The 25,007-nt window shown below is 38.8% G+C and overlaps 1 protein-coding gene across 12 annotated transcripts in view; it reads right to left on the reverse strand.

The window, feature by feature from the left end:
* Window positions 1-1,887: 1,887 nt before the first annotated feature.
* Window positions 1,888-25,007, reverse strand: part of epb41l2 (erythrocyte membrane protein band 4.1-like 2) — a 77,778-nt gene continuing 54,658 nt past the window's right edge. Inside the window, exons 13-23 of one of the 12 annotated variants that reach the window (XM_031902509.1) lie at window positions 24,823-24,864; window positions 24,511-24,573; window positions 22,507-22,653; window positions 15,603-15,764; window positions 13,424-13,477; window positions 12,723-13,244; window positions 11,842-11,964; window positions 10,934-11,032; window positions 10,132-10,212; window positions 4,280-4,400; window positions 1,888-3,000 (exon numbers count right to left, since the gene is read on the reverse strand). In XM_031902509.1, coding sequence (XP_031758369.1) covers window positions 4,287-4,400; window positions 10,132-10,212; window positions 10,934-11,032; window positions 11,842-11,964; window positions 12,723-13,244; window positions 13,424-13,477; window positions 15,603-15,764; window positions 22,507-22,653; window positions 24,511-24,573; window positions 24,823-24,864 — 1,407 coding nt within the window. In that variant the 3' untranslated portion in view covers window positions 1,888-3,000; window positions 4,280-4,286. The remainder of the gene's footprint in view (window positions 3,001-4,279; window positions 4,401-10,131; window positions 10,213-10,933; window positions 11,033-11,841; window positions 11,965-12,722; window positions 13,245-13,423; window positions 13,478-15,602; window positions 15,765-22,506; window positions 22,654-24,510; window positions 24,574-24,822; window positions 24,865-25,007) is intronic. The other 11 variants (XM_012963674.2, XM_012963676.2, XM_031902513.1 and 8 more) reach the window with 11 other exon arrangements.

Here is a 25,007-nt window from a genome sequence, read left to right on the forward strand (position 1 = left end):
TACATCTGAAGCATGGGATGACATTGCTTTGATTTAAGGGCTAGTACAATTTTGAAAAATTATATAATTAGTGCCCTTTTAGTGATTTAAAAAATGAACCAAAAATGATGATGTTTAAATCTAGCCTTAAGAAGTACAGCATGTGAAATAATTAAGAAGCCCAATGGCAGTTACCGGTAGAGAACAAACAGAAAAATGACCTTGGTTTATCAGTGGTCCTGGCATATTTGCATGTATGTTGGTATGTTCTAGAAGATTTACTAGGGATAGCTAGGTAGCAATTACAAAGCAACTTAGCAGAAAAATAATATACATAATGAGCTACAGTAAAAGTCATTATTTTGGTTATTTTACATTTAAAAAAAATTCCAATTATAGGAAAAGGTTGGCCATTATTAACCTGCACTATAAACCAGGAGAGAATTCTAGATCTAGGTTGAGGGAACGCTCACAGGAATTTCCACCTTAAATAATGTGTTATATTTTAAAGATTTCCGCATACTGCAGGAAACGCATATACTGTAGGATGGTTGACATTTAAATGGGAAATTATCATGAAGATCAAGTTGCCTAAATGGAGAGATATGAAAAAAATAAAATTCTCAGCTGCATTTCTTTAAAGTAGAGCAACAGCTTACTCCACTCTGCATCCCTGCCTGGAAGGCCTGGTACTCACCTACCTATTGCCATCTGTTCTGCTGATACATCCCTTTATATTATGGGACTCCTGGACATGCTGACTGCTATTGCATCTAATTTATAACAGGAACTGCCAGACACACTGCTGCTGCATTCTTTTACTGTACATTAGACCCCAGCCTTTTTTTGTTTAGCAGTGACTGTTACACAACTATCCAAGAGTGAGGAGCAACTGAACTATAAAATATGAATCATTACTAATCACAGCATAGTATCCAAGGCTATTTTGATAATAAAATCTACAGTTAGTATTGATGTTGGTATATATGGTTTATGTATGTGATTGTATAGATAGGTCAGTATTGGTTTGTATGTGAGTGTATAGATAGGTCAGTAGGGGTCTGTATGTGTGTATAGATAGGTCAGTATGCGTCTGTATATGAGTGTATAGATAGGTCAGTATAGGTTTGTATTTGCTGGGTTTACTTGGAAGGGTTGAACTTGATGGACTCTTTTTTCAACCCAATGTAACAAGGTTGCAGGAAATCTAGGCTACCATGGAATTAAGCCGGATCAGTGCATTTAATTTGTTTAAATGCGGCGATCCAAATGTTAGTGAAGGGAGAGGTAGATACATAAAATGTGCGACCCGCAGGTTGTTTAGCTTTCCTACAATTGATACGTAGAGATCCTACGATCTCCTCATTTGCCACTGCCCTATGGTAAAAAAATCAGGGGCTTCTTTGCGTCTTTTAGTCCTGCCTATTGCCAAAGTACAGCTCCCCTTGCTATTCGAATGGTGTAAGATGGAAGGCACAGAGAGGTCATGGCGCAATCTGATTCGGATTAAGTTAACCACCGGCTCCACTGGTATAAGCATGAGGAGGGAGGGGGTAATGCACATTACTAAAAAACATGAAGCTTTATTTGGAAACTCACCAGCAGCACCCTCCACACCCCTCCCCAGAACAAGAATAGGGGCAAGTCAGCTTCCCCAAGCCTTAAAATCCCAACCATAAAGCAATGGAAAATAAATAAGCAGCAAATAATGAACCCTTTATTGTAATATATATTTCAAGGCACCAAGGAGTTCCATGACCATAGAAAGTTACAAGGATGGAGGCTAAGTGCATTTATACAGGTCATGCAACTCGAAGGTGACTTCTTGTGTATTATAAAAACATAAAAGCAGTCAGAATTTTGCCAAAATTTCATCCAGAAGTTTCAGGTAAAATGAGAACATATACATTGAATAGAATAAACAAACTTTATTTTTAAAAGTATTACAGAAAGCAAAATATTCTTAATACAGCTGGAAGCAGGTATAAATCTATTTGGCATTTTAACTATACAAAGGGTCAACTGTAAATCAAAACAAAAACAGAGACAAATACAGTTCTTTTAGTGGCAAAAGTGTGTGTGGTTCTCAATGTTTGCAATAGGACTGTAACGGCATCCATTTTGCATTATAAAAACCTGCATAAACCGTTATAAGATTTTTCCCCGTTTTTACTACAGGCAAGCCACTTTGGCAATGTAAAAAAAAAAAACACAGATTAAAAAAAAAAAAGTTTTACATGTATATTCAAATTCAAAGTAGGACAAACGTAACAAGCTGCCAGAAAGGTTTCCTCCTTTTTTGGAACAGTGATACTCCTTTTTTGCATCTTTTTCTCCTGGAATGTTTGATGTCTTTTTTTTCCAATCTATTGTAACTAGCAGAAAAGTTCAGCACAAATATGGCAGTACAAAATGTAGAGACCACACAAGGCTGGCTGAACCTCTGCTTACTAATATGCACAAATAAAATCCCCTTACAAAATTAAAAATTTCCTCATTGAACCCTCCTAGTAACAAAGAACTAAAATTGGCTTTCACTTTTTTATCTCTAAAGTACAAATATTGGTATAAAACACCAGTGAAAGTGAAATACATTTTGCAAATATAGGAAACGTGTAAAATGTTTTGTTTTTCAATTACTCTAAAGAGTGAAATGACTTGAATAAACTAAGTCTGAAAAGTGCCATTTCCAGGGGCTTAAACTGACACATTAATAAAGAACAAAGAGAAACTGTGCTAGTGACAAGGATTTTGAATTCTCTACAACTCTACAATCTGGAAAAATGGTTGAGTAAGGTGTTTTGTAAACTGTGCTAAAGCTATGAATGTTAGGAAGTGGTTATAAAAGAGAAACAAGCAGAAAGGTATGGAACAGTATAGATATCAAGCTGAGGTTTTATGTTGGCATCTTTGCCTTCCCGTCATGCTTGCCAATACCAGACAATTCAGTGAATTTAGTAGCAGTCCATATGGTTCAAATTCCTTCATAAAAATTTCCATCTTCATATATTCTGTATGTTTCTAAAGAAAAAGAAAAAAGAAATACATTAATATCATGGGTGTCAGTAGGAAAGAAAAGCTGGATTGGCTGGGGGTGCAGATATATGTTAAGCAATTTCAATTCTCTGGGAGGGGACTAACATGTTGCAGACAGATGCCTACTTCATTAATCCGTTTAATTAGCAATATCTAGTAGGCCTGAAGGGCCATACACGTTAAGATCCGCTTGCTTGGCGAGGTCCCCAAGCGAACTGATTGTCAAATCAGTGAATCTTTGCTAGGGTTACTATACGCCCAGTATTGACCAACCCAGCAGTTAAGTCACCAGCTAGGGCTGGGGCTGAAATTACAAATTTAAAATTCCATATGAATCCTTTATCCTTCCCTGACCCTCTCCGCTGACTACCCCTTTATAGGGCCAAACCTGCCTATAAAATGCCCATTTCCCTGCCCACTCCATCCATTACCCCACCCCATGTGATGCCCCTGCCTGCTATAAAAGGTAAAAAAAAAAAGGTAGCAACCCTAATCTTGCCCAATTTGTTTGCTTTATCAAGAGCACTGTAAAATTGTGGCATTCTATACATGTATTGGCATATAAATTAAATACCTTTAAGAAAGGGTTATTAAGATAAATGGTATAAGGTCTATAAATCTGCCATTGTCAAAAAGTTCCCCATATTTTAAGTGGGGACTGGGAATTTTAAATGTTTTGAGTGCTGCTATTCTCTATCTTTTGAAGCAAACCATTTTTTCAAGATCACAGTACACTGCTAGGGCAGTGACACATGGGGAAATTACTCGTGCCGCAACAAATCTCCGTTTTCGCGGGCGACTAATCTCCCCGCAATGCCATCCCACCCGCTAGAATGTAAATCGCTGGTGGGATGGCATACGCAGCGCCGTGATTTGCCAAAGTTTCCTCTAAAGGCATCTCGAATGACATATCACTAAAAGGAGATGTCTCATCAGTAATGTTTGGCATTCTGGTCATGCCCATTCCCACACCTTGTGTCTCAACCTTTTCTATTTGTAGATTGTAAGCTCTTTTGGGCAGGGCTCTCTTCACCTCTTGTATCGGCTATTGGTTTCTTTATACGTTACTCTGCATGTCCAATGTATGAATCCCACTTGTTGTACAGCACTGCGGAATATGTTGGCGCTTTATAAATAAAGGTTAATAATTCTTGCAGTGCTTTTAGAGTTCATGGACTTTTGGAATTATTATATAGAGATTATCCATTCCTTAAAATCTGTACATTGTGCTTCAACACTATGCTAAATATATAGCATTCTTTACCTTTAAGTTAATCTTCCTCTTCTTCTTCTTCCATGAGCTCTGTTTCCTTGTGGACTACTACACGAGTAATAGACATATCTGGGTGCTGTTCTTTGGCTTCCTTTATTGCTTGAGCTAATGCCTATTTAAAAGACAGAGAGAGAGAGAAATAAAGTCTGTGGGGCAGATATATCAAAATTTGAGTTAGTGAAGAAAAGCGGAGGTAAAAATAATAACTGACAAAACTCCTGCAACTTTTCTTCTCAAATGTAGACTAAAACCAAAATGTTCTCTGCACTCAGCCATTATCAATATATATAGGACATTAAGCTACCAAGAAATGCCCTCCCCTTTAAGCAAAACAGGGATTGTTTAGCTATATATTACAGTATACTTTAAGCTGGCCAACTACGTCAATGTCATGTTGTAGCTCCCACCCTTCCCAGCTACAGACAGGTGATCCCAGTGGGATGCAGTATATGAACTAACAATCCCTGTTTTGCTTAAAGGGGAGGGCATTTCTTGGTAAATGTATATACAGAATGTGCTACTGTCCTATATATAAACTGGTTTTTCACATTTGTTTCCCCCTCCTTTTTCTTTGCCAAGTTTTCTTCCACAGGACAGCTACCATTAAACAGTTACACAAAAGTGGAAATAATATCAGGGAGTGAAGTAATTCCTACTGAAGATTAATATGCTTACAATTATTCATGTAAATGACAGCCTAAAATGACAGCTGAAAAATTCTAAATCTCAAATTCTAATAACAGTTTAAAAAAGAAGGAACGGTAAAAACGAAGTAATCTTTATCAGAAAGGTAAATACTGTACAGCCGTAAGCACTTACAGTAATGCTGCACTGAATCCTCTATCAAAAGAAACACAGGATTTCTTGTCTCTATTTTTTGTAAACATGATGTTCCAGTGTCTGCCTTCCTCTCTCAGAAATAGCCTTAATTCCAGGGGCCAGAGTCTGCGCAGTTCTCTTCTCTCTTTCCCTCTCCTGCTCCCCCCTCCCACCAGAATGCTAAGGACTTACTAACAGGCTGGTGGCTGGTTGAATCAACTTGCTTTCATTTCAACTAAAAAGGGATAAGTATTCTTTACTAACTTTATCAAAACCATTGTGTTTTTTTAACTGTTGGGTTTTATTTTTTTTTCATAAGTAATTGTTGTTTTTGGAGCTAATTTACAAAGTTTGTGGGCTCCATAGGCTTACAGCAGGTTACATTCCCTTGTAATTACCCTCAGCTTGAGGAGGGTGGGGTTTGATTAGTTCACCTTTACAGACTGCATAAATAGAACCACAGGCACTCCAGTGGAGCTTGCTCTGGTGATAGGTGCTCTGTAAGTGATTGCTCTTTAAGTGGGGGCTCTGTAAGTGGAGTTATAAACTCAGGGAGTTAAACACTAAGGGAGTTAAAAACAAGGTAAAACAAGGTATTTACTACAAGTCCTTACACCTATTTTTGTTTAACTGTTCTTGTAACTGGGAGAATGAGTGGTAGCAACATTGAAGGTCTGACACAGTGCACAGCCTGCCGCATGTATGCAGTTGTGGAACAACAGTTCCAAAGTGCATACCTCTGTTGTGGATGTGAGCGAATTGCCACTTTAGAGGCTCGCGTTAGAGCCCTAGAGGAACACGTTGCAACACTGCGTTCAATCAACAATCTTGAGAGGGGTCTCTTGCTAACTGAACAAGAACTAGTGGGGTCAGATAGTATGGGGGGAGGGGAGCAAGGAAAGGATGATAGGGCAGTAAGCTGGGTGACAGTTAGAAAATCTAGTGTGGGGAAAAGGAAAAGGGAGGCTGCTCCAGGGTTTGCGCATCCCAACAGATTTGCCAGATTGTGTGAAGAAGATGGGAGTGTGAACTCTGGATTGGCGGTTCTAGGTGAGGCTGATCTCTCTAACAGCCGGGAGACCAGTTTCACTAGTAGTGGTGGGGAGGAGAGCAGAGCTAGGCCTAAACAGATGGTGGTTATAGGGGATTCGATCATTAGGAAAGTGGACAGGGTAATCTGTCAAGTGGATCGCTTCAACCGGACAGTTTGCTGTCTTCCTGGTGCCAGGGTTGACACATTATTGGGAGGAGCTGGGCATGACCCGGCTGTCTTGGTACATATCGGTACTAATGACAAAATGAACGGTAGGTGGGGGACCTTAAAGAGTGAGTTCAGGGATCTAGGCTCTAAGATCTAGGCAAAGGTCCTCCAATGTCATTTTTTCGGAAATTTTGCCGGTGCCACGTGCAAGTTTAGGGAGACAGCGGGAGCTTAGGGAGCTAAATGTGTGGCTAAAGTCTTGGTGTAGGAAGGAAGGGTTTGGGTTCCTAGAGCACTGGGCTGACTTTTCCTTGGGGTACAATCTATACAGCCCTGACGGATTGCACCTCAATGGAAGGGGGTCTGCTGTGCTAGGGGAGAGAATGGTTAAGAGGTTGGAGGAGTGTTTAAACTAGACAAGGGGGGGGTGGGTGAGCTAGAATACTATGGGAAAATTAGTGTAGACGGGGTAGGGGGACTAGCAAAGGGTTGTGGGGGAGGAGTGAGGGGGGCATATAGTTTATCAGATAAGGAGCTTCCGTTACAAGGAAAGCAGTCTCATAATTCTAATTCTCCCTTAGCTAATGTAAACATCAGAGGGAGAAGTAATAATCTCCGCTGCATGCTGGCTAATGCGCGTAGCTTGTCGGGTAAATTAGGGGAGCTGCAAGCTATTGCATGTATTGAAAATTATGATTTAATAGGTATCACTGAGACCTGGTGGGATGATAAATGCGACTGGGCTGCGAATTTAAATGGTTATACACTTTTTAGGAGGGACAGAGAGATTAAAAAGGGTGGAGGGGTTTGTCTTTACGTAAAGTCAGATTTAAAGCCATGTAATAAAGACATTACCAATGAAAACGTTGAATCTCTTTGGGTAGAAATTTCAGTAGGGCTGAAGGTCACAAAGAAAATGATCATTGGTGTATGCTATAAACCACCCCGTATAGATGAGGGGGATGAGGCCCAGCTTTTGTTGCAAATGGAGGAGGCTTCAAAATTGGGTCAAGTTGTTATTATGGGGGACTTTAATTATCCGGACATTGACTGGAGTAATGGGGTGGCTAAGTCAGAAAAAGCTAGTAGGTTTGTAAATATGCTAAATGACAACTTTTTATTTCAGGCGGTTCAAGAACCCACTAGGAATGACTCTATTTTGGACCTGGTGATATCTAATAATAATGAACTCATCTCTAACATTTGTGTGGGTGAGCATTTGGGGAACAGTGATCACAACATGGTCTCCTTTGAGATAATGCTGCAGAGACAGCTCTATAAGGGAGTAACTAAAACCCTCAATTTTAGACGTGCAGACTTTGCCAGTATAAGGGCATCTCTGCAATGTGTCAACTGGGAAAGGCTTTTCATGGGGTTAGACACAGAAGGAAAATGGAACATCTTTAAAACATTGCTTTGCAAGTATACACAACAGTATATTCCCCTTGTAAGCAAGGAGAGTCATCGCAAAGCAAAACCTTTATGGCTGAATAAAAGTGTTATTGTCGAGGTTGGTAAGAAAAAACGTGCTTTTAGGGCATTCAAGTTAGCTGGGACAGCAGAAACTTTCATCAGGTACAAGGAAGCAAATAAAGCATGCAAAAAAGCTATCAAGCAAGCTAAAATAGAAATGGAAAGGGATATTGCAGCTAGGAGTAAAAAGAATCCAAAATTATTTTTTAATTATGTGAATAGTAAAAAAAATGAAGCAAGAAGGGGTGGGAACTTTATTATCACGGGGGGGGGGGGGGGGAGTAAGTTGGTTGAGAACGGGGAAAAAGCTGAAATTTTGAACTCTTATTTTTCATCTGTCTATACATCTGAGGAGCCAGATAATGAAGGCTTCCCTTGTAATATGCCCAGTTCTAGTAATTTAGCTACTGGCGCATGGGTCACTCGGGAGGAAATTCAAAAGAGACTTGAACATGTAAAGGTAAACAAAGGTCCAGGACCGGGTGGGATTCATCCCAGGGTATTAAATGAGCTGAGCGCTGTGATTGCCAAGCCTCTTCACTTAATTTTTCAGGATTCGTTGAGGTCTGGCATGGTGCCGAGAGACTGGCGGATTGCTAATGTGGTGCCATTATTTAAAAAGGGATCCCGTTCTCAGCCTGAAAACTATAGGCCTGTTAGTCTGACATCAGTAGTAGGAAAACTTTTGGAAGGGGTAATAAGGGATAGGGTACTTGAATACATTGCAGTTCACAATACTATTAGTTTGTGCCAGCATGGTTTTATGCGTAACAGATCTTGCCAGACTAATTTAGTCGCCTTTTATGAGGAGGTGAGTAGGAACCTTGATGCTGGAATGGCAGTTGATGTCATCTACTTGGACTTTGCTAAAGCGTTTGATACAGTACCTCACAGAAGGTTAATGATCAAATTAAGGAATATTGGCCTAGAACATAATATTTGTAATTGGATGGAGAACTGGCTGAAGGATAGATTACAAAGAGTGGTGGTAAATGGAACATTTTCTAATTGGACCAGTGTGGTTAGTGGAGTACCGCAGGGGTCAGTCCTTGGGCCTTTGCTTTTTAACTTGTTTATTAATGACCTGGAGGTGGGCATAGACAGTACTGTTTCTATTTTTGCTGATGACACTAAATTGTGCAAAACTATAAGTTCCATGCAGGATGCTGCCGCTTTGCAGAGCGATTTGACAAAATTAGATAACTGGGCAGCAAACTGGAAAATGAGGTTCAATGTTGATAAGTGCAAAGTTATGCACTTTGGTAGAAATAATATAAACGCAAACTATCTACTGAATGGTAGTGTGTTGGGGGTATCCTTAATGGAGAAGGATCTAGGGGTTTTTGTAGATAACAAGTTGTCTAATTCCAGGCAGTGTCATTCTGTGGCTACTAAAGCAAATAAAGTGCTGTCTTGTATAAAAAAGGGCATTGACTCAAGGGATGAAAACATAATTTTGCCCCTTTATAGGTCCCTGGTAAGGCCTCACCTTGAGTATGCAGTGCAGTTTTGGGCTCCAGTCCTTAAGAGGGATATTAATGAGCTGGAGAAAGTGCAGAGACGTGCAACTAAACTGGTTAAGGGGATGGAAGATTTAAACTATGAGGTTAGACTGTCGAGGTTGAGGTTGTTTTCTCTGGAAAAGAGGCGCTTGCGAGGGGACATGATTACTCTGTACAAGTACATTAGAGGGGATTATAGGCAGTTGGGGGATGTTCTTTTTTCCCATAAAAACAATCAACGCACCAGAGGTCACCCCTTTAGATTAGAGGAACGGAGCTTCCATTTGAAGCAGCGTAGGGGGTTTTTCACGGTGAGGGCAGTGAGGTTGTGGAATGCCCTTCCTAGTGATGTGGTAATGGCAGATTCTGTTAATGCCTTTAAGAGGGGCCTGGATGAGTTCTTGATCAATCAGAATATCCAAGGCTATTGTGATACTAATATCTACAGTTAGTACTAGTGGTTGTATTTATAGTTTATGTATGTGAGTGTATAGATTGGTAGGTGTGCGTTAGGTGTGCTGAGTTTACTTGGATGGGTTGAACTTGATGGACACTGGTCTTTTTTCAACCCTATGTAACTAACTAACTAACTATGACTCCCTCCCCCCCCCCCCCCCCCCACCTTAGGAATGTGTGATCTCAGCTATAATGGCTAGAGACTGCAGGAAGTAAGCTACCTAAAATGGCAGCTACTGTCAGAATAAATATAGCGTTCTAGGTGGCACTAATGTGGCAAATCTATTGGCAGTAAAATGCCAAAATGACTTTCCTTCTCCTTTAAAAAGAAGCATTCAGCATTGCAAATGTTGTAGAAACTAATAAATGCAGTAAAATTAAAAACAGCTTACCTCATCATGGTCAATGTCTGAATCTCCACTAATGACAATGCGCTTTTCAATTCTTGTTTCAGATATGCCACCTTTTCCTGTCTACACAGATAAGTACAACATTTATAATATATGCACTGAACAGTTTATGATGTATTATCTGCTGATTGAGATCCATTAAGTAATTAATAGTAACACAGCTTTAGTATTTTTAAACTAGTCACAACCGATTTATTTAATTTAAAAAACAAAATCTTCTATACAATAAATATTTATCATGAATGTAAGATGTTTAATCAAGGTTTACGTTTAAAGATCCCGCAAACAATAAACAACATAGAGCCAACACTCTTTTTCCAAAGTTTTCCCTTCTACAGGCAACTATAGGCACAGCATGTGGGGTAGTGCTTCAACACGGAGGTCCTAGGTTCAGTTCTAACCAGGGCAATGTCTGCAATGTAATGTATCTCTGTACTTGAGAAGGTTTGAGTGCTCGAGTGGGTTACCAAGGTTACCTCCAAAACAAGACGGTTACCTGGCCCTGTGCAGAAAGGGGTAAACCCCAGCAGGACAGGGGCATATATTTTCTGTAAACACTATAAAATGTCAGCTTAATCAAGGCTTATAATAAGTATGGGGTGAAAGGTTTGTCTTGAGAAGCATTCCCTTCTATCACTGCTAAAAGGCAAGAGAGTCTGAACACAACAGTGTTGTGAAAAATTTACAGAAGAAAGGTCCTGGGTCTTTTAGCAGCTTCTTTAACATCAGAATGTTACTCTGCAAAAACAAACAAAAAAAATTACAATCATAGCCTCATGTCTACCTTAGTGATGTGTGTAGTTGTGGTGGTAAGAACAGAATCAGATGTGATGGTTTGTGCACTTAGTAATACACCAGGTTCTAAGTCACCACTGTCATCCAGCTATAAAGCATAACAAGAAATAGTTATTTTATTACAATATATAAGTGATCAACCATTAAAGAGGTTACCGCCCAGTGGAAGTGTGTATATTTTGCTTAGCTTCTTTTTATTTCTCTCTGTATTCTACCTAAGAGATATGATTAAAAATTGGAAGGGGAACAAAGATTGTTTCTGTATAAATACAGAATTAATGTTGTTTTCAACTAATCCGCGCCTCTAGTTGCACTCAATAAAAAAATTCAAATGATATCAAGTACTTTAGACATTTATCCCCATATGTAATAAAAGGCATAAAGTTTGCCCAGGTGCAGTAACCCACATTAACCAGCAAGATGTTATAGGGTAATTATAGCTGAAGAAACACAAAATCAAAATGATTATTGCTAGTATGGTTCATGTAGAATAAAACTGAAAAGTGGCTGAAATGTAAATCAAGACAAATGAATCAAGAAATTTGAAAACAAGGCCGTCTAACTGGAAGCTCATGTGCTACATATTATATCTTGTTAAAGTCCAGCCCCAAAGAAAGATGAGCAGCACGTATGTAAAGTTACAAAGGAAAAAAAACACCACCAACAATATTACAACACTGTAGGTCTCTTATGAAAATATAACTTCTTTGTTTAGACAAGAGGATTATTAAAGCAGTATTCATTTAATACTAATGAGTTAAAAGTAAATCAGCACATCAAGCTGCACTTAAAAAGGCAAAATCACACTAATGCTGGGGGACTTTGCATACCACAAAGAAGTGTTTTGTGTATGCCCAGAGAAGTAAGAACAGCATACATAAGGAAGGATATATCTACCTGAGCAGATTCATAAGTAATTGTTTTAGTCTCTGTCTGTACAATAGGGACTTCTTTAGTAGATATTTCAGTTCTTTGTGTAGCATCAGAAATGGTGACCATCTCTGTCTTCACAACAGGAGGCTAAAGGAAAGTCAGTATGTTATTCTGGTGTTAGTAGAGAGAAAGAAATAGAAACTAACCACATATAGCAATGAGCTAATTTTTTTTTCAGCAGACATAGATTTGCAGCAAAATTCCTCATTTCGCTATTGGTAAATTTTTTGCAAAACTGCTGTAAAAATTTGCCACAACAAAAATTCTCAGAGGAAAAATGCCCATTGATTTTAATGTATTTGGAGTGAAAAAAAGTTGCGTGCGTCAAATAAAATTATCAAGCAGCATAAGTGAGAATCCCATTGACTTCAATGTATTTCACAAATTTTTCAGCAGTTTCACAAATTTTTTGGCAAAGTGAAACAGGACAGATTCGTTCATCACCAACTACACACTGTTTATATCTATAAAAATAGCCAATTATTTAAGGTCTATACCACATTCTGAATGTTCTAGAGTTGTCTTCACATGTATTAGGACAATGTTCACATTAACATACCAAACTGAAAACAACACCAGACTGAAGACAAAACAGGGAACATTAAAATATATGTAATAGAAAATGTTGCAGTTAAATAAAGATGAAAGTATGGTAAAAGAAAAAAAAAGTATGCTAAAAAATGCCATGTCAGCAAGCAAAAATATACTTGTTGAATACTGGCTTATTTCACTGAAAAATAGACTTCTGGGTTTAGAAGGAAGTAAAGAAATGAGAAAAATGAAAAGAAACCCCAGAATGGAGATGCAGGTCAAGAGAGAAGACTCACTCAGTATAGCTAATTTACCTCTGAACAACAAATTATTTCAGATGATGTATCCACATCAATATGAGATACATCTCCATTGATTTTAGGCTGTTCGTCTTGGGGGACCTCTTCATTAACTGTAATATTATTTTCACAAGATTCAAACGTGGTTATTGTTACTTCTTTGGTTACATTATCAGTTATCACTTCCAAATGAGCAACCGTCACTGAGCTACCATCTGCTTTGGTGACCTGGTTGTCCTCTTCTGTCTGTACTACTACTTCGGGGGTTTCTTGAGGTTCTTCCTTTAACACATCTTCAGAACACCTGCTTTCAGTCTGGTACTCTGCTTCTTCATTTTCACTGTCACTATTTCCATCTGACGATGACAAAGATTCTTTATCTTTCTTCTCTATATCTTCTACTTCTGTGCTCTGCTCAACAGCATCATTGAAAGAGTCAGCTTCCCCATTAACTCCTACTTTGATATCTTCTGCAATGGATGGTTCACTAGTATCAGAATCTGACTGTTTTGTCTCTTCTACCATTTCATCTGAATTCTAAATGAAAATTGGATGAGGGAAAACAAAAATAAATAAATAAATAAAGCAACTAAAATTAAGTGATGTCTGCCTTACGTCATGGAGGTGAAAAAAATGAAGTCAACTGAAAAGTGAAAGAAAAAAATGTGGTGATGATTAAGATGAATACATTAGTACTTATGGAACAATATGAGCACCTCATGAGCATCACTCAGGCCAGTGCGCATTCCTCTTGCTCTGGGTATAAAATTCTGCAGGGTGAAAAGTAACCACAGGACATAATCAATACATTTAAACAAGGTACAGAACCTTAAACAAACGCCATAACATAGGACTATTCACACAGGTTTTGATGTTAAGAAAACATACAATTTCACAACATGATGTTCAAATTACAAAATAAATGGACAGACAGGTAAAAGGTTGGAGGGAAGGGAAACAGTGAACACATCAAATGAATTCTAACTGCACTGAGTGAAATATTTTGCAAACAAATTTATATATATATATATATATATATATATATATATATAAAATTTTTTAAATAAAACAAAAATAGAAAGTTTGGCTTCAGCAAAACCTTGACTTCCTCTACACATACACACATCACAAAGTAATCCCAAACATGCTCTACAGCAGTAACAGGCAATCAGCAGTCCTAGACATGTGGCTGACCTGAGTTGCAGTATAACAATATGTTGAGGAATTCCACTGGCACATGAAAACAACACACCTTAATTTTTCTACAAAAACAAGGAAGGTTCTCCACGAATAGAAAATTTTTGAATGCAGAAGAATCTCTTTAATTAAGGTTAAAATTTTGAGCTGTTAAACTATTGGCTAGTATTCTTTAATTCTCCTGTGGAATACTATTTATCCTTGTTAATTGAATGATTGTATTCACAATTAAAGATCTTATCCAAAAGTTATAATTATAATAAGTGTATCCTTCTAGCGGTTTAATTGATCACCAGCATGCGATCCTCTCACATACAAAGTGAGTGGATAAGGATGTAAAACTTCAATATCCATGATATTTTCCTGTCTACTTTATTTGCGGATGTCCATAAAAGCAGAGCCATAATTTTAATCCAGTTACACAAGCACCAACTTTCAATGCTGCCTTTTAAATATGAAACAAATAGATTGTTAAATATACTGGTACAGCAGGTTGTACATCTAATGACTTCTATAGATGTCAGTTAAATGTAAGTTAATCATATAGCCCAAATGTACCAGATAATACAAGTCGTCTGTGGATGTGAATTGAATTGGACCAGTCTGTGCAGCTGGATAAAGTAACAGTTAAACTTTAAATAAATGGAAGAAAGTTTTAGCCATATCTATCAAGCACAATTATAGAAGCACTTGGAGCCACCTGATACATGTGCCCTAGACACTGAATATACAATATGGTAATACAAGTAGCAGGCTGTCTTACACATGAAACATTTGGTACACAAAACAATCAAAAACAAAAAACCCAGGAGGTACCTCAGTTCTCCATGGTCCCTGAGATCCACCCTGCTAACACATTTGGGCTTCATTGGATGCTTCTTCAAATTCTACTTGTATTACTATTATCTACCAAGCACCACAAAAACGTGACCTAGAAATGGAAAGTGCTGGGACTGCCTGTCAAACAGCCAAACCCGACAGACACAACAGGTGACTCAGAGAAAGGGGGGGATACAAGTGGCCTTACACACTCTAATTATTTCAGGACAGTATCTGTTGGACTTTCACACCCCAGACTAAGGGGGAGATTCACTAAGACACAAACGCTCCGAGCGTATTCTTGCTGATTTTTTCGCGGCTGCGCGAAAACTTCGGAAAGGTTCTACCGCTGTTAACAATGGTCAGTACGAAAATTTTGTGACTTTCAGATCGCCAATACGATATTATTGTGAGTAATACGATTTTTCCGTAAGCATTTTTGGGATATTTGCGATCTTCAGAAATTTTCGTTTACAATCCGAATTTTTCCCATTCGTGATTCGTATTTGTGGATTAGTAAATCTGTCCCTTAGACTGGGTTTTACTTAAAACTAAAATTTTATTACATACTTTTAGATAAAATATAACGCAGTCAGTGCGGAGTCCAAAGGTAGTGGGGCAGATCCAACATGGAGCAGAGAGGCCTTCAGCAATATGCCAAAAGCAGCGTGCAAAGAGGAAAAAAAGGGCCAATAGCAACCTTTTTTGCACTTTCTGTTCAGCTTCGCTAATGAGGCCTCAGTTGAGGCCTTCAAAAATTCCACATTCTAATATAATATTCATATCGGATTAGCAACATGCAGTAGCAGGAAATCAGGCATACTGTACAGAGATAAAAGTTACAAGTTAAAAAAAGAAAAGAATGAAAGGAAAAAGCACCTCAGGCTGTGCTGAATGAGTGTTAGAAAATGTATCTGCTGTTACTCTATCTTTCATAAAACTGCCCTCTGCTGGCCGCTGGGTAGATGGAGCGCAGGTGAAGTTCATGCATGTAAAGCTTTCTTTACTAAACAAAATTGATGTTATTTCTTCTTCTAGGCTCTAAATAAGTTAGAGAGCAGAAAGCAAAGAGTTAAAAGAAAGGAAGGCTTTTTTTGAGTACAGAATTAACATTAATGTAAAAGCAAAGGTTATTGAAATGAATAACAAACGAATGACAAATGTGTGCTCTTGATAAGATGCCTAACAAAGATCCAATCAAAAAATCAAATGTGATTTTATTAAATGAAATAGAAATTATGGCATGATATATGTAAGAACAACCATAATCTACTACTGACACAAAGAGGAAAACTATTTAATCTATTGCAGTTTGGCAACAGAAATGTAACTTGCCACATTCAAAGGTTAACAGAATAACTTAATACTGAAAAAAAATTCATGTTAAAGGAGAAGGAAAGGCTAAGTCACTTGGGGGTGCCAAAATGTTATGCACCCCCAAGTGACTTAGATCGCTTACCTTGTACCCTGGGCTGGTGCCCCTGTTAGGAGAAAAAAGCACCAGCCCAGGGTACTTGTAGGAAGCGCTTCCTCCTTCCTCTCTCTTCTCCCGGCGAAATCAGTCGGCCAGCGCATGCGCAGTAGAGTAAAAGGCCGACTTTGTTTTTTAAGTTCAGTTTTTCACTCTACTGCGCATGCGCGCGGCGCTACAGGAAGCTATTGCAGGTACCCCGGGCTGGTGCTGTTCTCTCCGTACAGGGGCACCAGCCCGGGGTATGAGGTGAGCGATCTAAGTCACTTGGGGGTGCCTAACATTTTGGCACCCCCAAGTGACTTAGCCTTTCCTTCTCCTTTAAGGGCAATGGCATACAGGGCGATTGCCAAGCTGGAAATCATGTGGTGGCAAAAGGCTTGCAATTACCCCTTCGTTGACCTAAGTGCAGCAATTATCGACTCAAGGCAGTCACTGATGGATTTTCAATACAAAATAGGGTCTGATAAGACAAACATTTAAAAAAACAAAAATAAAAACTATGTAATGATGTGAAGGCCAGTCTGAAATACATAAGCCAGTCAAATATGTCCATAACTGCTTAAAAACTGTGCTCTACCCAGCCCTTTAGAAAGCTTCCGGTTTAGACTTTTCAGCCCTGATAGACTTCAGTGACACAGCAACAGCTACTTAAAGTGCAGTGAATATGCATAGGGTGCTGCCCCCCACAGTTCCACAAGCAGAGAGACACAGAAGAAGGAAACTGGGAGGGGTTTTCCCTGCTGCTGCTGAGTAAAGCCCGTCAGTCAGTGCTATGACCACTTCCTGTGGGAGACCCATCTTTCATTTCCCTCTGGCTTCTGATTAGAGAGGCTGTGTATGCAGCTCTCATATAATGACAGTTTTAGGAAGTAAAATGCTTTCAAAACATCTTTCTTTCTGCATCATTTCACATTTTGAGGGAGGATGAATATTATAACTGAATATGAACTTTATATAAAATTTCTCCTTTAAGTTTCACTTCTTTGTTTTGATCTGCTGCAGTTCATTGCATTTCGCCATTCGTTTTGCTATATATAGCACACCAAATGATCAGACAAAACCTAGGTGCCAGAGCTGAAAAAATTTCTTAAATGGATAAAAAAGTGTCAGCACTCTCAGGGTTTACGCAACAAAAGCAAAGAAAATAGAAGTATTTTTAAATGCAGGTGATCGAGTTTATTTATCCGACGTTTCAGTCCTTTACTAGGACTTTCATCAGGGAGTGCAAAAGAACAAACATATCGGCGCTTTAAAAGACAAATTTGGCGCCACTTGAACTGTTGCTAGGCAACAGAACATAAACAGAACGTGCCCGTGTCATAAAACTTAAGTATAAGAAAAAGAAGTATAGTTGGTAACATTAGCCCGCCCAACCTCCACTAGCCATTGGCAACGCTAAATGTAAGGTACTCACAGCCCATGTTTCCACGATCGCCAGGCAGACCCCAACTCCTGACAAGCAGGAGTTGATTGCGCACACGTACAGTAGGAACGGCAGAGACGGGGCCGAGCGTTGCTAGGTGGCTATGGGTAGTGGAGACGCCGTATTACGTATCGGCAGTGCTCCCCCTCCTGGAGTTTTTCGGTATATTAACCCTCAGTCCAGCGCTCGCATAGCGCATCATTTGTAGACATCAGGGAGGACACATACTCGGTGGTAGCCGAGTAGCTGTGTCCATCCCCTAGTCATTTTAAGCCCGCAGTGAGGAGGGAAGGAGGGAAATGGGTACCGCCACAAGATCACGCATCCCAGGCCTGTCAATACCCCCCGCGGGGCATCTAGAGTCTACTGCACGTTACCAATACATATGTACCCCCAGCGGGGTAGGTGCGTTCAAGGGGCATTGCTCAGACGACATAGCCTCATCCGCATAAGGCACTACATGTGGGCATATAGGGGTATATCTGTTGCCCCTTCAGGTGATCGCTCCAGGATCCAAGCAGGTGTGGGGTATGAGGGCGGACAATGAACCAAATATACTGACCTATGAAAACAAGGAAATTAAAAGTACACTGCTGGGCTATAAGAGGAATAGGAGCCTGAGGGATTTATTGGTCACAACTGACTTTAAAGGACCCCCTAAAACCCAGACTGACTGGTTATCCACACAGAGAAAAGTGGGCTGCTACAAATGCCCTGACTGCACTACCTGCAGATGTCTTCTTACGGGCCCTGACTTCCCCCACCCTCTTACGGGGAAAAGACTTAGGATTAATCACAGACTGACATGTACTTCCTCATATGTCGTGTATATCATCACCTGCCCATGTGGATTGTTCTATGTGGGCAAAACTATCACCACCTTACGGGAACGCATTGGTAACCACCGCTCGGCAGTAAGCAAGGCACTAAAAGAGGGCAAAGCGGACCAACCGGTATCAAGACACTTCCTCAAAATGAGGCACCCCTTACCCACGTTCAAGTGCATGGCCATCGACTTCCAACCTCCTCTGTCTAGAGGAGGCAACAGAGACCAAGCCTTACTGCAGCGAGAATCCAGATGGATCCACAAATTGGACTGTGTATCCCCTAAGGGCCTCAATGAAACATTACCGCTGGGATGTTTCATCTGACCATTTATACTCTGTCTTTGTATATACTAATGATCATTATGTGACCACTGTGTGGCTTTTACTGCTACATGGCTCACTGTATCACTTCGCTTCTACTACATTGTTATACTGTATGGCTTGTTTTGCTTGGTCATGCCCTCTCTCTGCCTCCTAACATAAGACATGGGTTTGGATGTAATATTTGCTTGCCGCTACCACAGCTCTTTACTTTTTAGCTCCGGTTTTATTTTGAATAGATCCAGAATTGTTGTACTATGCTATAATCGTAAGATTATTTTGTGTACTTTTAATTTCCTTGTTTTCATAGGTCAGTATATTTGGTTCATTGTCCGCCCTCATACCCCACACCTGCTTGGATCCTGGAGCGATCACCTGAAGGGGCAACAGATATACCCCTATCTGCCCACATGTAGTGCCTTATGCGGATGAGGCTATGTCGTCTGAGCAATGCCCCTTGAACGCACCTACCCCGCTGGGGGTACATATGTATTGGTAACGTGCAGTAGACTCTAGATGCCCCGCGGGGGGTATTGACAGGCCTGGGATGCGTGATCTTGTGGCGGTACCCATTTCCCTCCTTCCCTCCTCACTGCGGGCTTAAAATGACTAGGGGATGGACACAGCTACTCGGCTACCACCGAGTATGTGTCCTCCCTGATGTCTACAAATGATGCGCTATGCGAGCGCTGGACTGAGGGTTAATATACCGAAAAACTCCAGGAGGGGGAGCACTGCCGATACGTAATACGGCGTCTCCACTACCCATAGCCACCTAGCAACGCTCGGCCCCGTCTCTGCCGTTCCTACTGTACGTGTGCGCAATCAACTCCTGCTTGTCAGGAGTTGGGGTCTGCCTGGCGATCGTGGAAACATGGGCTGTGAGTACCTTACATTTAGCGTTGCCAATGGCTAGTGGAGGTTGGGCGGGCTAATATTACCAACTATACTTCTTTTTCTTATACTTAAGTTTTATGACACGGGCACGTTCCGTTTATGTTCTGTTGCCTAGCAACAGTTCAAGTGGCGCCAAATTTGTCTTTTAAAGCGCCGATATGTTTGTTCTTTTGCACTCCCTGATGAAAGTCCTAGTAAAGGACTGAAACGTTGGATAAATAAACTCGATCACCTGCATTTAAAAATACTTCTATTTTCTTTGCTTTTGTTGCGTAAACCCTGAGAGTGCTGACACTTTTTTATCTATATATATATATATATATATATATATATATATATATATATATATATATATATATATATATATATATATATAATTACACACATACATATACACACAGTATATATAATAATATTCACCACTATAACAATACAATACTTCAGCCTTTACAGACATTAATCTTGGTTGTTGTGTGGATGTCTCAACATCTGATTTCATAGTTCATTTCAATTTAATTTCATTTGTTTTTCTCATTCAACATTTGTCTTTTGGCCTTCGGTGTTGTTACTTTTGAACTTTTTCAATTCCAATTTCTAATTATAGTAGCAGCTAGGGCATTGTGGCAACCCAATATCACTGAATGACAGGAGTGCTAGTGCCTAACATATAAAATATTAACCTTACAAAAAGCAGCAGTAATCCAATATCTATGATAAATGCGGTTATTATTAGAACAAGGCAATAATAGGACTTATCAGGGAGATGAGGTATTGGTTTTTCTCACCGCATCCACTGAACTTTTACAGATTTTTTTATTTCCCAATTCCTTCTCTTCCAGCTGATTACCGTTTTGCCCTGATCTATATCATGCCTAATGCTGTATTTCTCTATCCCCCTTCTGATAAAACATTATCTAGCCTCTCAATCTGTCCATGGTTCGAAATACTTTATCACTGCGTTTTCATTTTTTCTGTTTTGCGATTACTCCAAGATTATCTGACTTAACAGAAGTCCTAGTTAGGGCAATAAATGTGTTTTATAGGTAATATGACAAAATATAAGGTACTTAACATTATTATATAAAAATTGTGTTGTTTTGAGCAAACACATTCATCTGTACCCATCTGAATCCTTATTCCTCATACGTACCACAAGCAGGACAAAGGGGTCAGAGAATTATTTTTTAAGTTGAAACTAATCATTCCAGCACTGAAAATATATGTAAAATCTAGATCTAAAGTTCTCGTTCACGTTTGTTCAACCCTGCACTGATCTTTATCTGTAGAATTTGCTAAAGTAGCAATTCTGGCAATCTAACTGCATATTTGAACTAAACAACATTTTACAGGATGTACATAATGGAAAAAGACAATACGAGTTGCCAATATTAACATCAAAGGGGACTTTTATGAATATATATAGGAAACTTTGGTTAAATGTTTACTAGTGCATTTGGGTTAATTAATTTAAATGAACACAAGATCAAAGCTAACTGGATCATTCAGGTCACTGCACGTGTTAATTTCACCACGTCAGATTATGGATTATGTTTATAAAAGCAAAAACACATTTACACTGTATTTACACTGTACAGTAGTATTATAAGCCGAGTATGGGCAAAGTCTTTAAAAAACTAATGCAAATGATTAGAGATGTTTGCTCTTACTTTGCCAGTAGTAGCACAACATATGGTTAATCTTGTGATATGCACAGTAGCGATTAGCTCTCAACCCTAAACCACCCCTTCCAAGGCTTTTTATTCAGGTCTGGATTTCTGAGCCAGACAAAACCCAAAGTTACTGCCTAGGGGCCATGGGAACTTCTTTTAAAGGAAGGCTCAGTGTGGTAACATCACCTGCCATGTTTATCAATCGTAACTTGTTGACCTGGAGGTTTCAGGCTGGCCTGCACAACAATACTGCAGACTAAGTTACAGAGTTAAAATATTATAATAGCATTAGACTGTTAAACAGTATCAGTACATCTAGTATAATACATGAAAATAAAAAATCTAGAATCTTTAAGAGCAACCTTTCTTTTAACCTAAAGCACACAACATTGTATTATACATATATATTTAAAAAAACTGCTTTGGAATATGTTGGTGCTCGTTTAGATGTTGGTTTTGGAGCAGTAACAAGTTTTAAAACTAGAAATACAATGTCAAATGCATTCCGTGTTTAAGTATATGCACAGCTTCCAGTCTTAACCTTAAAATTAGTCTATAATGGACCAAAGACGCACTGCTATAAAGAAAGCAGTAGTGTTTTAGGGACAGTTCAATAAAACAGCAGAAACATTTGGACTGCACTATGCCACGGGTTAAAAATCAATAAAACGAGAAAAAACATTTCTTGCTGTATCAAGTCTGCATCAATATTATAATATTCTTTTTTACTATATTCTAATATTGTAACGTTCTATTTCCTAGTCTTTTTGCCTTAATTTTCCCTTCCTCTGCAGCAACTCACCCCTGATGTATGAACTTGTACTCTCCTTATTTTGTTCTAAGCCCTTTTCCTAACAGGTTAGGGGGACCCGATTGCATCTGTGTATTGCAATTAAGTATTTATTCTCACTGTGCAATTTATAATAGCTGTATCCTTCTGTATATGGCTTTTTTCAGTCATTTGCAAAGAGAAGCTGTGCAAAGCTTCTTGTCAACCAGATGTAGTGCTGCCCTATGTGGAAATACAAACAGTAACTCCATGATTATAGGACTACTAAACCTCTGGTCTAGTACAGTAAGTTAAATTTAAGTCTAGAAACTCTGTCCTAGGATTTTTAAATTAACTGCATAGTAGTCAACTACACAAGCATAAGAACAGGTAGCGACATACCCCTTGTGACGGCATAGGCACGGGAGTGATACAGCGCTTCTCCCACTCATTAGGGCGCGGTTCAGGTGTGGATTCCATGAAAGTACGCTTGAGCTCACTAATGCTAGCCTGGTGTTTCAATATTTCATCCTGCGTCTTATCCAGATCCTAGCGACAGGTTAAGTAAAATAATAAAGAAAATAATAGGACAACGCTCTACACTAATACAAAGTCATTTGAAATTAGCAAAAATATATAATTAAAGAAATGTCTGTTCTGAAAATCCATGACTTACACTATATTAAAAGTGCCCTATGTAATTATTTGGCGGATATCAGGTTTTTGTCAACCATGCTAAAATGACTCCCTTTTCAAGATATATGCACCCATTAAATTGAGCAATTACGGACAGAAGAGCTTAGTAGACTTTGCAACAATTATACGATGCAAGACCAGAACGTGGCCAATGTGCCAAACATTCCATAAGGAAATGTATGAATTTCTTGTACACAGGGTCTCAGATCAGACATTTCTCTTAAGGTTAAACAAGGTTAAACAATTTGTTATGGTCTAACTTTGCAGCACTCAAAGAACAAGAAGATAGCTTTATATACTGGGTTGCCATCTGGCTAGTAAACAGAATAGTTGATGCCAATGTTATTAATGTGGAAGAAAGATAAAAAATAAAGGTTGGTTTCTCCACAGTGTACACCAATTGCCCCTCAAATATACCAGCATATGTGACACGGACAATCAGGGAGGCTTGCCTTGAGAAAGGAGAGAGACAATATTATAGAGACATTTTTTTTTTCTAAAAAATAATCATGCTCTATACATATTTAAAGCTGGCCATAAATATTAAATTCTGTTTTGTTACCCACCTGGAAGGCAACAATTAGATCAAGCAGAGGCCATGTGTTAATTTGAGGGTTCACATCAAAATACAATGGGATTATTTTCTGTCCATCCCAACTAATACTTGAACAGTCCATATGTTATCTATATAATAAAAATTGGGGATGCATAGATTTGGCCCTTACTTAATACAATAGCTGGTAGCCACAATTTGCCAATTCAATATAGAGTTATTCAATACTGAATGAAGAATATTTGTCAATAAAATGATCATGGAGAAAATGTAATTCCTCCGGACCGGTGCAAATAATAAAATATTAAAAAAAATAAAAATATATTAGAAATAGAATTACTCCATAATCTCCATTTTACATAGTGCCTGCAAAGCCAGATAAAGACACTGATTAATTCTCTATTTAAGAGGTTATTGTATTGTCATATAATGTATATATTACTGAAGCTCAAAGCATTAGTTGGGTTATAAAAGCACTTCAATTCTGCACACAGAAAAAATGTTTAAACCACAAATAACAATTTGATTAGGTGTGACGCAGGGCTTTTGCAGGGGAAACAGATGTTTGGTAATTTCATTTTGTAGGTGTTTTGGGGGCAAAGTCATATGTTACCATGTGCCTTCACATTCTTTTAAGTTGCTTTATGGCACAACTTTCTGTTGTTTTTGTGGGGTTATTTATTTTAAGGAAAAAGATGAGTACATTTACTTTACAGTAAAAAGCCTGGCTAACTGTTCTTTTAATCTTTTGATAAATATGATCCTTACCCCCCCCCCCCTCTTTTTTCCATAAAACAATGTTCTGATGTCAAGCATCTAATAAAGTAAAGCAAGTAACTCTAGAGATCTGCAGAAACCTGCAGTCACCATACTTAAAAGTTTAGCACTTGTTTCCATTTGGATGATTTTATCCATTACAGAGAAAGCCAAGTAGGCAAGACCGATGTAAGTTTATTGTAGACTGTTATTCCCAGTTGCCACTATTGAAAGTATGTGCATAAATAAACCTTAGCATCTGGCAGCCAGCTACAGCAGAATTCACAACATGCTCTTTTCTCTAGTTTTTCCCCCTCATGCAATTCATGCACTGTGTTTTTAACATCAGCCAGCGTGTTGTGCCAACCTTTGCAGTCTTTGTAAAACGTAATAATACAAACCTCCAACATTAAATTGCTATGTCTGACATATATATTTTCACCTTCTATTCTCAAGGAATTGCTCTGTGAAATTAAAATTAGAAACGAAAACAGAAAGCTAGATAAACAAAAAATTCAAAGCAAATAAAAGTAAAAGGAAACCAAATAACCGAGTCTCAAAAAAGAAACAAGCTTTTATAACAGATTATGGTTCTGAAATTCACACTGGACAATAACAGCAAGTTGGGGAATTGCTACCATCTACAGTACATGCTTTGCACACACCTAAAGCTACCCCAACATAACCGCACAAGATGCAGAAACAATTAACACCTGTTTTTCTTGTTCTTCGTCCTCTTCTTCCTTCATCAGGGACTGTAAATATTCAGTAAGCAATGGCAGAAAGATTATTAGCATGACCGTGAAAAGGAAAAAAGTTTAGAACAAATCAGTTTAGTTGTCTATTTTCACATTTAGGTAGTTTGGGGTTCAGCAACACAAGCTAAAAATTGGGCTAC

This window comes from Xenopus tropicalis, chromosome 5, assembly GCF_000004195.4.
Source record: "Xenopus tropicalis strain Nigerian chromosome 5, UCB_Xtro_10.0, whole genome shotgun sequence".
Lineage (NCBI taxonomy): Eukaryota > Metazoa > Chordata > Amphibia > Anura > Pipidae > Xenopus > Xenopus tropicalis.